Genomic DNA, 18,745 nt, shown 5'->3' with positions numbered 1-18,745 from the left:
CAATGCTTCCAGATATGTGAGCCCCTCTCTGAGGCTCATGCTAACTTATTTATACAATTAAGCCAAAGCCAATTTAACATAAGAGACAAAAGGAAGCAGAAACTGACAAATATACATACATTTCTTATTTGCATACTAACGTTTACCAATCTCCTAGCTCAGTAGGAGCTCTAAGTTAATTAGTTTGAGGACCCATTGTCTCACACTCCTTAATGTTTTTCTTCCTGACAACTATATTTCAACAAACCCTTCAAGTAGCATTTATTTAATGAATTATAATTTCAATATAATTCATTCTACTTTCACAAGGGGGTTCATGATGCATCCCCTGGGGTTGTGAGGCTTTGCTAATGTTTGTAAAGTGCTTTGGGATCCCCCGGTAGAAAGGGCACAGGGCGAAGAAATCCAGGCTTGGGTCGCTCAGTGACTTGCCCAGCATCGCTCTGGTGGGCCGAGGGGACGCCTTCCCTTCTGCGGCAGCACCGCGTGGTTTGCAATGGAAATGAATCTGCTGGGTCTTATCCCCCTGCTCCTATCCATAAACGGTGGGTGCAATTAGCAGGCCAGGCTATAATGAGGGAAGACCGAGGAGATGGAGGAGCTCAGGGCTGGAACAGCACGGGGGGCCACGAGTCAGGAGCTAGGTGTGCATACGGACAGTCAGGCTGCAGAGCTACCATGGGGCTCCCAGAGCAGAATCCCACGTGGGTTGCACGTCGGGATTAGCTAATGGTTACAGTTCCACCCAGGCCGCCTGGCTGGCCCCAGACTCAAGCTATGTCCCACATGGCGGGGACAACCTCAGATGGGGGCTCTGAGCTGGCCCAGGCTGCAGACCGAGGCAGGTGAATGTCTCACGCCTCCTGCTGCGGGGGGCGCCGGAGCAGGGAGGACTCCCAGGCCGGGAAAGTGTGGCGTGCGGCCCGATCCTACCCTCTCCCTCTAACGACAGAGCTGATCCGCTCCGGGGTTAGAGGCTACTTCCCAGCTGCAGGTCCCTCACTCTGCCCAGTCCTGCCGCTTCCACTTGTAACCGGCCTCCTGCATGGTCCAAAGGCCCAGGCTTGTGGGACGGGGGGGGAGGGGGGACCTGCCATGGTGCTGGATGCAACACAAAGCCCCTTCCCCGGAGCCAGCTTTGCTGGCAGCAATGAGAGACGGGGAGGTCCTGCTAGACTGCAATGCCCCCTGGTGGTGCTTGAAAAGCCAGCAGCTACAGACAGCCCCCCCCAACCCTCACTCGGGCCCCCCCCACCCCGAGGCAGGCAGCCTCCCCATTCATTGATGCTTTTCCCCTCCAGTCTGTCACACACGCACACGTCCCAGCGCTGAGGTGGAGTGAAGACTTTAACTGTCTCCTCTTCGCCTGCTCTAAACTCTCCGAGGGAGCCTGGAAAATGAGCAGGGCTGGAAGACTGGGGAAGTCTTTCTCCAGCCGGGCTGCATAGCAAGGTGAGAGTCCCACTTTGCCAGGACAAAATTTGGATTTTGCTTTTTTGGGTTGTTATGGAAAATGAATGTAGCACTGAGTGTCCAGGTACCCGGATCGCCCCGCTCCAAGTCGCTAGGCGGTGGAGAAGAACTGGATTCCCACGGCTGGGAAAAAGCACACCGGTAGGAGGGTGGCGGGCGTGTTCCTAAGAGAGGGGGCAAAAAACAGAAAACAGAGCAGCAGTGAGGATAAAATCCTGCTCTCGCCTTTGCAAGCTGCGTGGAGAGGAGCCAGGCAAGGGGAGCCAATGGGCTGGGGTGGTCCGGCTGGAAACGACGAGACGTATTCTGTTTCAGGCATGGAGGAAATGTGATAAAACTCCGAAACTGCAGCCCCGAGGGGCAGACACTGTGCAGGATGCAGATTCCAGGGCAGGTGGACGGCTGGCTGCATAGACAGATATCAGCTATACCGATAGGGATCGGATAAACAGACAGATGCCGGACATGCACTGGAGTGATAGATAGGATCAGTGTATGGACAGACAGAGAGATGGACGGCTAGACAGACACCGGATATAGGTTCTGTAGACAGACTCTGGGAAGCAGGCGAGTCAGTGTAAGATTATTATTGGATGTGACTGTTTTATCACAATCCTGTTAAGTATTAAAGGACCAGTCTCAGCTTAAACTTCCCTGGGTTGTTAAATCGGGCTTTGCCTGGAGCTTTGAGCTGGCTGTGAGCAGCGTGTGGGTTTAGCGTTGCATACACAGCCTGCCTGGCCAGTGCTCTCTGGGCCGGGGATGGTTTTGGGGGGCAGGGAGAGAGCTTTGCACCTAAAGGGGTGGCCCCGTCCTGGCCAAGAGTCCATGTGCCAAGCAGGAGAAGTGAAATCTGTGCCTCTGTCACTTAAGAGGAGGCATTTTCCCTGCAAGGCGATTTGCCTTCCTGAGTCTATTAGACTGTGTCAGCACTTCAGGACGGGAGCGGAGTTATTTATGTCTTTTCTATCCCCGAGCACAAATAGAAAATCAGAACTCAATTCGTTCCCCCATCAGTGGCTCTGGCGGCCGGATCAGCATCCCCTTGGGCTGCCTCTTGCCTGTGGGTCTCTTTCAGAGCCACTTGATTATTTTCTTTAGAGCATCTTCAGCGTGCGCTGCACCCCAGGGCAGCAATAACCCCCTCGCAGAGCTAAAGGAGTCAAGAGCGTGTTTCTCCGCTGCAAACAGGTGCCGTAGACGGGAGGGAAATGCAACCCCTTGGAAGTCCTGGCCGTGACGAGCACAACGCCAGGTGGTGTCCTCCCTCCCCATCTGCGTCCCCAGGTGACTAACAGAGTGGAAGGGGGGCGAAGGGAAAGGCGAGATAATTGGCAGAGAGGCTTTCAGAGAAGATCTGAAAGGACGTGGAAGTGAAGTTGAAAGCACCGGAGATTTTTTTCCCCCCAGCCTGTCTGTTAAGATGGCAAAGCCCGAGCCCTCGTCTCTGTCCAGCCGAGGGTTTCGCTCTTAATCTAGCACCCAGTGTAAATTGTCCCCTGGACCAGAGAGCATTGGGATGAAGAGCCATTTTCCCAAGGGTGATTTTATGGCCGTCCCTGTATCCCCGCTGCCCAGCTAGGGAAGTTTGAGCTGGGGCGATGGCTCAGAGCTTTTCTGGGTTGACTGTAAAATTGCATCCTGGCTTCACTTCTTGCCTTTAGAACGGGGCGTGTGTGCGGGGGCACTGAGAACATCCCCATGGAGAGAGACTTGTCCAGCCTGGCCCTGCCGAGTGGCATGTGTTAATGGCTGCCGTGAAAGCTTTGCTAGAAAGAGCCGGTGCCAGGCTAGCCGAGCACCCCTGGGACTGGTAATCGGATGACGCTGACCCTCCGAATAACCCGGCCCTGGCAGCCCCGGCGGACCCGGCCCATGCAGCCAGGGAAGGCTACTCTGCGAGACAGGAGCAATTGAAGAGGCAAAAATAGCCTCATGGGGCTGAGCTGTGCCTGGCTTCTTGGTGCTCTTCACATATGTGGAGCTAGGGAAATGCAGCCGGTCTCAGGCTGTGCGGGAGAATCGCTGTCTGTAACGTGGTTCAGGAGGCCACAGGGTCTCCTGGAGACAGATCTGGTTGTACTCGGGACGGGCAAATTTGTGCTAGACAGAAGCTTCTGCTAGGCCCGGCTTTTGTAGGGCGTGGATGAGGAGGGGTGTAGAGAGGAAGGAGTGAAACCGTGGATTGGATGGTACCTAGTGGGGACTGTTGAGGGGTGGGGTTTGGAGGGACAGGGCTGTGGGGCGTGGGGAGGCTTGGGGGGACAGGATCATAGGGACTGGGAGGTTTGGGTGAGGATGGAGGTTTTAAAACCCCCACGTGGTTGGCACAGGAAGCTGTCAATGATGCAGACTGGCCCCCATCCAGCCCAGTCACTCAGTGACTTTTCCCTGGCATGTGGCCCTGTAAATTCGGGTCAAGGGCCAAGCCGGAGCGAGCCAGCAGCACTGCCCGTAGTCCCCCTCCCCTGTCCCAGCAGGCCGTCTGTGGATGCGCCTCGTGCCCCACAATGCCAGGCAGAGCGGGGATTTTGCAGATCCACTGGTGCTTGGAAAGCTGGCGCAGCATGAGATGCCCCCGTGCCCCTTACAGCAGCTCTCCCCCAGCCTGTAGCACGGAGAGCTGGTGACAGCATGGCAGGGCCAAGCCAGGCTAGGGGTCCCATCCCTGTGTTAGCCGTGGCCCAGGCCCGTCTTTCCCGAGGCGCCTGCGCTGGCCCGGGTTGGATTTCAACCCGCGGCAGCCCCGCGGTGTCATGGGGCAGCGATTCAGTCCACCCCAGGCTGGCCACTTGCCAGCCTCCTAGGCAGCTCCTGGGACAGTGACCACGAAGCACTCATGGTTCACCTGCAACATGGGGCCCACGCTGGGCCCTGCCTCGCCGAGCAGTGGAGAGAGGATGGTTGAGGCTCTGCTGCTGAGGGTGGGAATGAGGGCGGCTTTAAGGCATCTCTCTAATCCAGTCCAGTCTCCTTGCAGCGGGAGGCCATGTATCCCTCCGCCAACTGCTCCAGCCTGCCCCCCGGAGACCTCCCCGCGCAGCTGGACTACCAGGATCTGTGCAACCAAAGCCAGCAGGACGCTGCCCTTAGCCACATTGACCCCAAGGACTTGAACCTGACGGTGGAGCAGCTGCAGGACAAATACCTGGGACCCCGCAGATCCAGCTTCTTCATCCCAGTCTGCGCCACCTACCTGCTGATCTTCGTGGTGGGGGCCATTGGCAACACGCTGACCTGCCTGGTCATCGTGCGCCACCGGTTCATGAGGACCCCCACGAACTATTACCTCTTCAGCCTGGCCATCTCCGACCTGCTGGTGCTGCTGCTGGGGATGCCGCTGGAGCTCTACGAGATGTGGAGCAACTACCCCTTCCTCCTGGGCGCGGGGGGCTGCTACTTCAAGACGTTGCTCTTTGAGGCCGTCTGCTTCGCCTCCATCCTCAACGTGACGGCACTGAGCGTGGAGCGCTACATCGCTGTGGTCCACCCGCTCAGGGCCAAGTACGTGGTGACCAGGAAGCACGCCAAGCGGGTCATCGTCACGGTCTGGGTGTTGTCCGTGCTCTGCTCCATCCCCAACACCAGCCTGCATGGTATCCAGCCCCTCTATGTGCCGGGCAGAGGGGTGGTGCCGGACTCGGCCATCTGCACCCTGGTGAAACCCCGCCTGATCTACAACCTCATCATCCAGATCACCACCATCCTCTTCTTCTTCCTGCCCATGGGCACCATCAGCATCCTTTACCTGCTCATCGGGCTGCAGCTGAAGAAGGAGAAGATGCTGCAAGCCCTGGAGGCCAAATCGGGCGGGGACTGCGACTACCACAACATCCGCATGCAGCAGCAGAAGATCAGGAGGAGGCAGGTGACTAAGATGCTGTGTAAGTGGAGATGAGGGGGGCGAGGCAGGGGAGAGCTTGTGATTCACCTCGGCGGCTGATCCCCTGCGCTGGCCCATGCATCACGGAAGGATGCAGCTCAGGGGCGCAGAGGGAGGTATTCCCAACTTGCGTTTTCACTGGGCGGCTAGGGCAGGCCACCCATGTCCCGCAGCCCAGCTGCTGGAGGGCAGGACCAAGCGAGAGCTCCAGGGGGAACTGGGCACCACTCAGTAGAGTGGTGGCGGATGCAACCCAGCTCCAAGACGTTGCAAAGGGGACTGCAGATCTGGAAGGCCTGGAGCAGTCCAGACCGGAACAGGCCAGACTCCATGCAGTCTCTCTGCAAGCCCCTAGGAGCACATCAACTGGCAAAAGTCCCCTGTGGGGAGGCTATCCGCCTCTTTTATCTGGTACAGGCTGAGAGCAACCAGCCTAAGGGTTTGAGCCAGGGATCCTTGGGTGACCTGGCGTTAGCTCACCTGCCCCTCCAGCTACAGCAGGTTCTGCACTCAGGCCCCTGCAAGGCAGAGCCACCCAACCCCTTGCTAAGTGAGAGCAGCACCGCTCCATCCCCTTGGGAGCCTGGCATCCCTTTGCAGAGGGACTGGGAGTTAGGAGCACCATAGCAGCAAGTCCCGACTCCCCTGGATAGTGCTGGGATGAAGCTCTTGGCCAGACTCCTGTATGCCACGCACAGTCCTAGCAGCCTCCTGGGGAGCGGGCTTTCCAGGGGATCTGAGAAGGGGCTGGGTGAAGGCTGCACCCGGAGCTCCCCAAAGCTGCCCTGCAGATGGCCAGTGTGCTGGATGGGACTTGCTCCCTCCTAGGTCTTGGCATATTGCCCCCCCTGCCAGGGCCCCTAGCCCCTGCCCGCCGGGGTCCTAGAGTTTCTCCCTTCTCGAGCGCAGCCAGCCGGAGTCTCAGAGCTCCTAACAAACCCAGCCCCTCGCTTGCTCCACTGGTACATAGATACCCACGCCCCTGTGGAATACAGGCGTCTTGGGCCAGATCCTCGGTGGGTGGAAATCAATGTAGCCCCCCCCCCCCCCAGTCAACCGAGTCGCGCTTATTTATTCCAGTTGGGGGTCTGACCCTTTGGCTGTGTTTACTCTGTATGTGTGTGTGTGCGTGGGGGTGTACCTCTGTGTGTGTGTGTGCGTGGGGGTGTACCTCTGTGTGTGTGTGCGTGTGTGGGGGTGTACCTCTGTGTGTGTGTGTGGGGGGTGTACCTCTGTATGTGTGTGCGTGTGTGGGGGTGTACCTCTGTGTGTGTGTGTGGGGGTGTACCTCTGTGTGTGTCTGCGTGTGTGGGGGTGTACCTCTGTGTGGGGGGGTGTGGGGGGGTGTACCTCTGTGTGTGTCTGCATGCCTGTGTGTGTTCGTCTCTCAGCGTTGTTGCCTTCATGCGTGCCGTGCTGTAAGTGTGACTTTGCTGCTCCAGCATGTCACTGAACAGGTGATTTCCGATGCACCTTTACAGGTCGGGTGGGTGCGTGGGGACAGCAAAGCCGGGCTGCGTTAGCCGGCCGTGTGTGTTGCTGGGCATACAGGGAGTGGACATGTAGGGTGACCCGACGTCCCGATTTCATAGGGACACTCCTGAGACGCGGGGTTCTGTCTGACATAGGCGCCTATTGCCCCCCACCCCCATCCCAATCTTTCACGCTTGCCATCTGGTCACCATCCATGCATGAGAGTGCATTGTGGTGCTCACACATTCCAGGGGAACATCCTGTTGTTACTCGGGATTCATTAGGAAGAGCCCCAGGAATGCATGGTGCTGGACAGAGAGAGAGAGAGAGGCTACAGGCCCTGTCCTGTGGCACTGATGATCTGGGTTATGCCCAAGGCTCCCTTTATGGGATCCCGGTGCGTGCCGTATTAGCAGCCAAGCGGCCCTGTGTGCTACGCCATAGGGGTGTGACCGGGCGGTGCCTTGCTGCGGTGCACAGGTGGTACATAGTGCTGGATGCCTTGTAGGGAGAGGGGTGTGCGTAACAGCAGCTCAGCGCTATGTCCCTGGAAACGCGGCTTTGGCGCCGTGCTTGAGCGGAGATCTGCTGTGCAGTTGTGATTTTAAAGCTGAGGGCGAGTTCTGACTGGCCAAGGCGGGTTCCGGCTCCTGGGCCGGATTCTCGCCTGCATCCCCCTTTGCAGCTGGGGAAAGTGGGTGTAAAGGTTACCGTTCTGATCGGGTGCCACTTTGCACCCGCTTGGCCCGGGTGGAAACGGCATCCTGGAATCAGGTGCCACGGGTCTGGTGCCATAGCATAGTGCCCGGCCGGGGCACATGGCATGCTTAGCACGCCTGCCGTTGGCTTCTCCTCTGGAGGGGTGAGTCCCAAGCAGCATCCAGCATCCCTCCAACTACAGTGTGAGATAGGACGGCAGGGACCACAGGGGCCAGGGGGCATGTGGGTTCTCTGTGCACCGTGTCCATCCCTGCAGTGGTCCTGGCTGGTGTCAGCTTGGTGGAGCAGCTAGGGAAGGAGGCTTTTATCACAGCACTAACCAGCTGGGAATTGGCAATGGGCCACAGATAAGAGATCTGAGCCAGCAGGTCTCCCAGCTGCTCGTTAATCTCTAAGAGGTGCCCAGGGTCGTGATGGTGAATACTCCATCAATGGAGGGCTGTTTCATTTGTCTAATAAACGCAGCGGGCTTCCAGGGAGGCCTTGGCTGGCTGGTGGGTTTCACTCGGGCACAGACACAATCCAGGGCTGGAAGCATTTCCCAGGGAAGATGCCCGCTGGCAGGCCAAGCCAGCCAGAGCTGCAGTGGTCCCTGGGGCTGCAAAGCTTTGGCTCTGGGCTGAGCGAAGGCCCCGTGCTTGACAAGAAGCAAAGCCACGTGGCAGAGCAGCTCTGGCAAGAGACAGAGGGAGAGATGTTAACCAGACCTCATGTCCTTTCTACAACCCGCTTCCTTGGCTGCCCCCAGAGAGCAGATCAACAAGCCAGGGGGGAGCGAATCCCTTTTGTTCTGGCCTTGCCGTGCAGGGACACGCTAGCATTGCAAACAAGCGTTGGCTGGGATGGTCCTGAGCTCACCGTGCTTGCACAAGGCCTTGTGTCCTCCTGCAACAGCTGTCCCAGCTGTTCCCAAGCATCAGCTTGCTTGCAATGCCTGGGGTTTTAACTCAGGCTTGGCTTGAGGTGGTGCTGCCTGCAAAGGTGTCCCGTCTCCAGGGAAGCCGCAAGCATTGCCACAAAACCCGCTCAGCAGGTCCCCACAATGCCGTGTGCTGTGGTTGGAAGTAACCCAGAGCCCCTCATCCCACCAGCGGAGCAGGAGGGGTTGCAAGCACTTTGGAGGGCAGGATTAGGATTCAACACAATCTTGACAAACTGCAGAAATGGTCTGAAATAAAGAGGATGACATTCATTGAGGCAAATGCAAATGACATTCATTAGGGGCAAATGCTTAGGAAGGGATTGCACACACACAAACTGGGAAATGACTGCCGAGGAAGGAGCATTGCAGAAAAGGATCTGGGGGTCAGAGTGGATCACAGACGAAATATTAGCGGTCAATGTAACACTGCTGCAAAAAAAGTGAACATTGTTCTCAGCTATATTAGCAGGCGTCTTGTAAGCAAGACATGAAAAGTAATTCTGCCACGCTACTCAGCACCGGTAAGGCCTCAGCTGGAGTATTGTGTCCAGTTCCGGGCGCCACACTTTGGAAAAGAAGTAACAAATTGGAGGAAGTCCAGATGAGAGCAACAAAAACACAGCGTACGGGGAAAGGTTGAAAAAAACTGGTTAGTTTAGTCTGGAGAAGAGAAGACTGTGGGAGGACATGATAACAGGCTTCAAGGATGTAAAAGATTGTTATAAAGAGGAGGGTGATAAATTGTTCTCCTTAACCACTGAGGATTGGACAAGAAGCAATGGGCTTAAACTGCAGCAAGGGTGGTTTAGATCAGACATTAGAAAAACTTCCTAACTGTCAGGGTGGTTAAGCCCTGGAATAAATTGCCTAGGGAGGTTGTGGGATCTCCGTCACTGGAGATTTTTAAGAGCAGGTTAGATAAACCCCTGTCAGGGATGGTCTAGCTAATACTTAGCCCTGCCTCTGTGCAGGGGACTGGACGAGACGACCTCTCTGTTAGGGGACCAGTGCTGTGGGGTAGATGCAGTGTGTGTGGATGTGCCAAAGTTGTTCTGCTCCTGGTCGGAGAGCGAGACCCCCAGGTGCCGATGGCCCAGCAGCGCCTTCTCTGCTCAGCGGGGACACCCCCAGGGGGATGTCAGGGGGGCAAAGGTTATCCGGCCCACACCCCCTGGGTGACTCCGCTTAGCCAGAGTGAGGAGGGTTCTGGGAGCTGGGAGGGGGGAGCCCAGCCTGAGGGCACTAAGATCTGAAGGGCAGGATTCCCCAGGAGCACTGCGCCCTGGCAGGCGGGCACTTGGGGAACTGACATGGCCCTGGTCCCCCAAGCCATTCTGCAACAGTGAGCTCGGCTGCCCCAAGGCGATTTGGCTGATCACGTGGCCCCACAGGGCTCCCTGCAACACTTCCTGGCCTGGCCCGCCTCTAAGGCCGAGGGGCGGCCCACAGGGATGACATGTCCCAGAATGTATTGCTCCATCTTGATCCAAACAGAGGTGACCAGAGGAGCAGGCTGAGCGTTAGGTTTGAAATTCCCGTGCTCCCTGGGAGCACTGATCCCAGGAACGCTTCATCCTCCCGACATGAGTCTGAGTCCTGGGTGGGAGGTAAGAACCAGGCTCCCATCTGCTCTGCACAGACACTAGAGATCCCAGGGCCCTTCCCGTGAGCACAGTGGTGTGTCCCAGTGGCCTTGGCCCAAATGTCTCTTTATCCCCTTGTTAGCTGGGACATTTCTGTCCCCTGGATCCATAATTCCTGTAAGGACTGAAATCCCTTTTCTGGCCTCCTGCTCGGCCCCCAGCTAACCAGGCAGCCAGGAGTTCACCTGGTGTGCAGGGTGCTGCAATCTGCTGCGTGCCATCCCAGCTGCCCAGCTGGCCCCCAGTTGGGCATGGGGCCTGGCCTCTCCCAGGACTGTGCATTCCAAATCGACTCCGGATTCCCCTCCACCCCATTCAGCTGCAACCGGGGGCGTGAGCTTCGCTGGAAAAATAAACACCCGTCCAAGTGAAACGCCAGCAGAACCCCATTAACCCTGAGTTCAGCCTTTCGGGAAGCCTGGCGTTTTCTGGGCAGCACTGGGTGGGCGCCTGCTGCTCCCCTCCCGCGCTCTGCTGGCTGCAGGGGTGAGACGTGCTCCCCTCCCCGTGGAGCTGCCTGAGGAGCCGAGACACATGGTCCGAGCCAGCTGCCCTGGCACCGGTGTGGGAGGGAGACAGAAAATGCAGGGGGCACTTCCCTGCCCCCTTCTGCACTGGCAGGGGAGCAGCCAGAATGCTGGGGTCGCACAAGGAGCTCAGAACACTGCTCCCAGCCCCCTACATCCGAAGGGCACAAGTGGGACATGGCTGGGGGCTTGTTCCCCAGCACAGGATCAGCAGTGCAGGGGGTTGAGCATGCCTCACCAGGCCGCATTGGGCCTGCCTCAGAATGCCAGGGCTTAACCACCCTGACAGTTAGGAAGTTTTTCCTAATGTCCAACCTAAACCACCCTTGCTGCAATTTAAGCCCATTGCTTCTTGTCCTATCCTCAGAGGTTAACGAGAACAATTTTTCTCCCTCCTCCTTGTAACAACCTTTTATGTACTTGAAAATTGTGATCATGTCCCCTCTCAGTCTTCTTGTCTCCAGACTGAACAAACCCAATGTTTTCAATCTTCCCTCAGAGGTCATGTTTTCTAGACCTTTAATCATTTTTGTCACTTTTCTCTGGACTTTCTCCGATTTGTCCACATCTTTCCTGAAATGTGGCACCCAGAACTGGACACAATACTCCAGCTGAGGCCTAATCAGTGCGGAGTAGAGAGGATGAATTACTTCTCGTGTCTTGCTTTCAACCCTCCTGCTAATACATCCCAGAATGATGTTTGCTTTTTTTGCAACGGCGTGACACTGTTGACTCAGATTTAGCTTGTGATCCACTGTGACCCAAGATCCCTTTCCCCAGTACTCCTTCCTAGGCCTCATGTCCCAGTTTGTGTGTGTGCAACTGATTGTTCCTTCCTAAGTGTATCCTGGTATTCAGCCGAGAGGCCCCTTTATTTCCCCTACTGCCTTCCCCCCTTCCTCTAAACAGCCTTATCTCCTCCCCCCTCCCGCCCCTTCACACCTTCCTGCACATCAAACTGTCTCCCTCCCACTCCTCCTTCGGAGAAGCCTTTGGGTGACGGATCACCCGCCCCAAACCCCCTCTCTTCCTGGCTTCCTCCTGCCAGAGCACGGGGCTGAACAGTGCTGTCTGCCCCATGCCCTCCCCTGTGAAGCAAGCGCCAGGCACCCTGACAGGGCTCCATGCATACTAACAATGCTCCTCAGAGGTGCCAAGCGCCCACTGGCTTCCCCAGGAATTGTGGCGGAGGGTGGGCACAGAGAAGCAAGTAAAACCCCGCACTCCCCTGGAACTGGACGCAGCACGGGGAGGGGAGGGGGCTGAGCCCATAGAACCGGTGACGTGTCCAGCGTCGGCCAGCACCCCGGGCCCAATTTTGGCTTAGACGAGGGAGATCCCTGAACCCCGAGGTTCAGCCCCAGGCATGGTGCTTTAACCCTTTCCGACCTTGGGGAGGCCGGAGGTACTTCATGCCTTCTGGCCTGGGTTTTCGTGGGTTTGGAGCCTCCACTAAGGGGAGGGAATGTAGCTGGGTCCCTGGGAGCTGTGGGACATGGAGCTAGTCCCAGGCTGGGGCTCTCCCTGCAGCCTGCCTGGCCAGTTCCACCTCACTCTGCAGCCCGGGCTGGCCATGCTGGTGTAAGCGGGTAAATGGTCCTGCTACTGTGGGGAACTTTTCTGGCTTCTACCCTACCCCAGTGAAGTGGGCTAGCGAAAGGATCTGAGTCCTCGCTCCCACTCCCTTTACCCAGATGCCTACTTGAGGGCTGTGTGGCAGACAAGGCTGAGCCCAGGATTCCTGAGGGGCTCGACCCCCAACCTTGTCGTGGTCACTTAGGGCAGGGGCTACGGTGTCCCCACTCCGGGGTGCTCTCTCCTCTCTGAATGCTTCCCTGACCCACTGATCACTACATACAGCTCAAAGCAAATACAATTTATTAAACAGCAACCAATTAAAAATGAATAAGGAAAAAATGGGAAAGGTGAAAGGTGCTCTGTGGCATGGGGACATCACGACCAGCGTCTCTGGAATGTAAGGGCAGTTCACAGTCTGTCCCTCACATGTCCCAGGCCCTGGCTATGCCGCAGGTCGGACACTTGCTCTGGTGGTGGCCACATGCCTCCAGGCTCTGGATGGCAGGACCCTTCTTCCCAGCATCAGCCCCCTCTGTTGGGGTTATGATCCCCCGCCGAGTCTGGCCTGCAGAGCCTCCTGGCTGGGGGCGTCTCCCTGTGCTGGGCCCCCTGCCCAGCATCCCCCTCGCTCTCCCGAGCTGCTCACCGCACCCGGCTCCAGATGGCTCCAGCTCCACTCTGCCTCAGAACGGCGGCTGCTCTGCCTCCAGCCCCCTGGGCTGCTTTTCCTGGCCCCCCCGGCTCTGGTTGCTCCAGCTCTCTTCCCAGCACTGACCTGCTCCCTGGGCTGCTTTTCTGGCCCCTCTGGCTGGCAGGGCTCTGCTCCCCAGCTCAGCTTGGGCCCCCGCTCTCTCCTTAGCTCAGCCCCACTGTGTCTGACCCAGGCAATTCCAGCTCACACGGAAGACGGGACCCCCCTGGTCTCCTGACTCCCTCAGTAGTCTGCCCCATCAATCAGGCTGACCTGGAGCACTGGCTTCTCCCCACTGTTCCTGGGGACTGTCAGTCTCAGGGACCTGATTTCCCATCCACCCTTCCCCTTTCCTTTGGTACTGGGAGCTGGCCAGCAGTCCCCTTACACTGGCATCAGGCGGCTCACAGCCACAGGAGGGGCTGGGAACATCCTGGCATGGAGCTGGGCAGGCCTGTGGGGAGCAGAGATGGGAACCAGGTTTTCTCAGGACCCCATCGCTACAGCTGTGAGGGCTCCAGGGCTGCTGGTCTGGCTCCGGCCACCAGCCCGGGGAATCCACGCGCAGACTCCGGGATGTGGAGAGCAGCGACGAGGCTGCCCTGTTCTCGTCTGCGCCAGGGCCGTGTATTTAATCAGGATAAAACAAATTCCTTGAGAACAGACACCTGATTTCTACCGGGTGCGTATCCTGGGGCAACAGCCACAGCCCTTTCTGGGGTCGCGAGGGGGGTGGGGGGGAAGGAGCTGGGTTTGCCCAAGGGCTTGGGGAAGGGGACAGAGAAACAAACACCAGAGAAAAGGAGGACTTGTGGCACCTTAGAGACTAACCAATTTATTGAGCATAAGCTTTCGTGAGCTACAGCTCACTTCATCTGAGGAAGTGAGCTGTAGCTCACGAAAGCTTATGCTCAAATAAATTGGTTAGTCTCTTAGGTGCCACAAGTCCTCCTTTTCTTTTTGCGAATACAGACTAACACGGCTGTTACTCTGAAACACCAGAGACAGGATGCTGAACAGAAGGGGGACAAGGGAGAAAGCTGGTTAATGGGACCACAGTTAGCAACCGCTGGCTGGAGAGGGGTGGCACCAGAGAGAGAAAGAGAGCAGAACGAAGCAAAAATAACTGACAGGGAAGGGAAAGAAAGACGCCCTGAGACTGGGTGAAGGTCCAAGAAATCAGAGGGGTTCGAGGGAGCGATAGTTACAAGGAACCATACAGATTGCCAGACGCTGGGACTATGTGGCAGGGGACGGATCACTGGAAAATTGCCCTGTTCTGTTCTTTCCCTCTGAAGCACCTGGCATTGGTCACTGCAGGATACCGGGCTAATTGGACCACTGAGCTGACCCATGTCATAGAATCATAGAATCTCAGGGTTGGAAGGGACCTCAGGAGGACATCTAGTCCAACCCCCTGCTCAAAGCAGGGCCAATCCCCAATTTTTGCCCCAGATCCCTAAATGGCCCCCTCAAGGATTGAACTCACAACCCTTGGTTTAGCAGGCCAATGCTCAAACCACTGAGCTATCCCTTCCCCCTGATAGCTAATGATATATCATGCCATAAATCAGTGTCCTTCCACTGCAATGAGTACCCTCATTCCTTCACATTCTTATCTATCTATCTATCTATCTATCTATCTATCTATCTATCTATCTATCCCCATACACCCCATCTATCTATCTATCTATCTATCTATCTATCTATCTATCTATCTATCTATCTATCTATCATGCCCATCAAAGTGGTATTTGGGCTTCATTTTAACTGCCAGCCATCCACTCCTATGGTTGTGTCTTGCCCCTATTTAAAATAAATCAGTAGAATATATTTGAAGAAACACAGAGTTAGTGACATGCCTGCCAGCCAGAACCAGCCAAAACCTCCTGCCTTTTTCGGTTGTCTCTCTTCCCATCCTGCAGCCATTAAATCCTTTGTGGGTTTATGTCTCATTTACTGTAAGGGCTCGGTTCCTTTCCATGGCTGTATGATGCCAGCTATGATAAGTAATAAGGAGGCAGTAAATCAATCACATGAGGGCCATGAAAGAAATGGGTGTTTACCCTAGGGTGGCACATTAGAGGTACATACCCCCGCCCATGGGTCATCAGCAGGGAAAGAACCCACAACTTGCAGCACCCCAGGCACACCCACCCGCCGACAGCAATTCTGGGCCCCAGGGCAGAACAGTCAATGGGCACTCTTCTGGCATGGCCAGGGCTTCCACATGCCCGCTTGGCTGCCTTCACCACTGCTGGTACCACCCTGTGCGTGCCTAGGAGCCCTGTGGCCTGTCCAGGCGATGTAAAAGGGCCCGGGGCTCCTGGCCACCACCGCAGCAGCTGGGGGCCCTGGGCCTTTTGAAATCACCCGGGCCCCTGGGCAATTTCCCCCTTTGCCTTCCCTGTCAGCGGGCTTGACCGCAGGCTTTTATCCCTCAAGGTAAAGGAGTAATTCCTTTTGTTGGCAGTATCGGTAGGCTGTTATCCCTCTGTGGTAGAGTCAGGAATTGAACCTTGGTTACCTATGGCCCAAGCTACCCCTCTACTCCTTGGGCCACCCTTGCTGTCCTATGTGAGCCAGGCATTAAAGGGGGCAGGACATATGCTTTTATCAGTGTCATGCACTGGCAATATTTCCCCTTCTGCATAGAGAGAATATGGCAACTAATGCAGTGAAGGTAAAGACCAGGAGGCAGGAAAGAACCTGCGCCATCAGATCAGCGACTGTCAGGGACCGAAGCACAGAACTAGCATACACCCCCCCCACCCCCGCCTCCAATGGCCACGTAATTTTCTCTGCTTCCTTCCAGTCGTGCTGGTTGTCGTATTCGGGATCTGCTGGGCCCCCTTCCACACAGACCGGCTCGTCTGGAGCTTCGTCTCCCACTGGACGGGCCGGATGCTGCACATGTTCCAGTACGTCCACATCATCTCCGGGGTCTTCTTCTACCTGAGCTCAGCCGCCAACCCCATCCTCTACAACCTGATGTCCACGCGCTTCCGGGAGATGTTCAAGGAGGTGATGTGCCGGAAGCGCCTGTGGGGGCGGGGCTCCAGGAAGTACTCGCCCAGCGTCACCCGGGTCACCACCCGCAGCACGGTCTGCGAGCACGTGCCCGCCGGCAATGGGCTGCCCCTGTCCAATGTGGTGGAGGAGGAGATGGGTGTGGCGGGGGAGGACGCCCTTAAGCGTGAGACGTCCTTCCCCTGAGGGCACCGCCAGGGCCTCCCCCGCTAGTCGGGCTCCTGGAGGGACACAACGACTGCAAGGGGGTTGGGAAGACCATGTCCAGTGTCTAGTCACCCGCTTATGTCGCCCGCCGCTGTGCCACCCACTAGCACGGCCCTGGCGTTACCGCCAATCCCACCGCTCGTAAGCCCAACTCCCCAGGGGCTGCGCTGTGGCACGAGGGTACGAGCGCAGGCAGAAAACCCCCGAACTTTGGGTTCAGAGAGGTGAGATATTAACTCTTTGCTGGCTGGGGCCCCACTCCACAGGCCATGCCTTTGCAGCCTCTTGGCCTGGGAATTGGCCGTGGTGCCATCTGGCTGCGGTTTGTTGTCTGGCATGTCTGGCAGTGCCGGACCGGCTTAGTGCTAGGAGGGGTGCAAACAACAAGAGACAGGTTGGTGAGAGGCAGGTTGTCTCCACTGATCCCAGCTTCTTCCCTGTGTATCATAGAATCTCAGCATTGGAAGGGACCTCAGGAGGTCATCTAGTCCTACCCCCTGCTCAAAGCAGGGCCAATCCCCAATTTTTGCCCCAGATCCCTAAATGGCCCCCTCAAGGATTGAACTCACAACCCTGGGTTTAGCAGGCCAATGCTCAAACCACTGAGCTATCCCTCCTGAAACAGCTTGGTCTGGAGGTTCAGACATGGCCACTGAACTCATAGCAAATGCCTCTGTAATTCAGAGGGCTGGACCCTGGTCACAGGCTAACGCTGCCCTCCGGCTGCCTGAGTCTCAGGGCAACAGGTTCCCGCCCGCCTCCCTCCTGGGAGAAGTCTGCCTGCTAATCCTAGCTTGAGGCTCTAGCCCGGCTCTGCCGACACGCCGGCCTGCGCTGGCCACCCACAGCCGGGAGCCACAGGCGCAGCGTGGCATGGTGACGTCGTGGCAGGGTCATGCTGGGCTACCCGGCCGGGGGTGACATTTCAGTCACAACGAGGCTGTGTCGCCATGTCACTCAGAAGCCATCACTGCCTGCCAGCCTCATTCACCCTCCTCCCCTGGTCCCACTCGCCCCCTCCCCAGGCTTTCCCTCTCTTCCCTGCACCTTCTACCACCACACAACAATCCCTCCTCCAGGCTGTCCCAGGCCAATACCCCCCTCCCAGTAGCCCTCGACTTTCTCCAGTACCCTGGTCCCCACTGGGTGCCCCCAATTACCCACAAGCCCCCCTTGCTCCTGAGACATGCAGGGAATCAATTCCCAGCTTTGCCAGCTCCAGGCCCCCCAAATTCATCTGTCTTTAAAAAAATACTAAATGTTGGGGTATGTTTCCCTGCCTCCTGGTGCTGGGACTTTTAGGAGTCCTGGCCCCATGTTTTCTCCACACCCCCATGGGCTACAGCCTAGAAACAAAGAGCTGAGATGCTCCCAGAATCCCAGGACTCCAGGAGCTGGGGCTTTCAGAAAGATGCCAGATATCAAGGGAGTTGGCAGTGCTGGGTTCCGGACACCCCTACTCCTGCTGTCCCTGCGGAGGAGGGAGAGGACCAAGAGGTGGAGGAAATCAGCAGAGAAATGCCACGCAGGGAGTGTGGCAGGGTGCAGATGCAGGACCTCCCCTGCAGCCCGTGGGTTTGACGTGCTGTAGCTGAGGCTTCAACACCCCCATGTGGTGTGGTGCAACCCCCCACTCCCGACACGTGCCTGGGCAAGGCTGTGGTAGCTGTGGCCGGGAAGACCTTCGCTCAGGCACCCCCCAGCGAGGCGCGGAGAGCTCAGTTTGACACACACCACACCTGGCTGCCCTTGCTTTCCCCTTCTGCCTGTCAGGGAAGGACTGTAAATAAGTCAGAGTGAAAGGGCCACGGGGCCTGGCCTGGCTGAGCGGCTGAGGCCATGATGAAGGCGAGGGGGGCTGGTTTTACTCTGTCCCCAGTGAAGAAGGAAGAGCTGTTGTGTGAGGCTGACTCACCCTTTCCCTGGCTGGCTCCTGTGTGTTGGAGCGTGTAAGCCGTGGGAGATAATTCACCCTCCCCACGTAAACATGGGAACCTTTCCTGACAACAGAGATGTCTCTTATCTGTGTGCTAACAGCTGACACAAAGTGCAGTGCTGGTACCCGCCCGGCTGTGGAGCAGATACTCTCTCGCTCTCTCTCCACTTCCCTTTCTTCCTTTCACCACCTCGTCCTGGACCTTCCCCAGCGCAGCAGCCTCTCCTCCGACATCGGCAACTACCCCGGGCCATCCACACTGTGGCGAGTGCGGGGGTTTTCTATCTGTGGGTCTCTCCGGTGTGCATGAGCTGATTGTCACTTAACTTGAGAATTAAAATAAACCCACAACTATTCTCGTTAGTTGGGCTCAAATTATTTCTCTCTCAGCCACTCTCCTCCGACCCACTGTCTCTATTCAGTATAAACTCAGTTGCACCCCGCCTTGACTTTCCTAGAAGAGTCACAGCAGAGAAGCTAAATGAATTCTTTGCATCGGTCTCCACTGAAGAGGATGTGAGGGAGATTCCCACACCTGAGCCATCCTTTTTAGGTGACAAATCTGAGGAACTGTCCCAGATTAAGATGTCAATAGAGGAGGTTTTGGAAAAAATTGATACGTTAAACAGTAGTAAGTCCCCAGGACCAGATGGGATTCACCC

The 18,745-nt window shown here is 56.9% G+C and overlaps 1 protein-coding gene across 2 annotated transcripts; it reads left to right on the top strand.

Annotated features, from left to right (window-relative positions):
- Positions 1–1,316: 1,316 nt before the first annotated feature.
- Positions 1,317–18,422, top strand: NMUR1 (neuromedin U receptor 1). 2 transcript variants are annotated; one of them, XM_084640175.1, is made up of 3 exons: positions 1,317–1,452; positions 4,454–5,357; positions 15,726–18,422. In XM_084640175.1, the coding sequence occupies exons 2-3, from the start codon at positions 4,463–4,465 to the stop codon at positions 16,124–16,126; spliced, it is 1,296 nt and encodes a 431-aa protein (XP_084496301.1). In that variant the 5' UTR covers positions 1,317–1,452; positions 4,454–4,462; the 3' UTR covers positions 16,127–18,422. The 2 variants fall into 2 exon arrangements, with proteins under 2 accessions (XP_084496301.1, XP_084496302.1); XM_084640176.1 differs by lacking the exon at positions 1,317–1,452 and adding an exon at positions 2,704–2,760.
- The last annotated feature ends 323 nt before the right edge of the window (positions 18,423–18,745 follow it).

Source organism: Lepidochelys olivacea, assembly GCF_965140295.1.
Source record: "Lepidochelys olivacea isolate rLepOli2 genome assembly, chromosome: 9".
NCBI lineage: Eukaryota > Metazoa > Chordata > Testudines > Cheloniidae > Lepidochelys > Lepidochelys olivacea.
The sequence above is the reverse complement of the archived record's forward strand: the minus strand, read 5'-3'. Positions and strand labels throughout refer to the sequence as shown.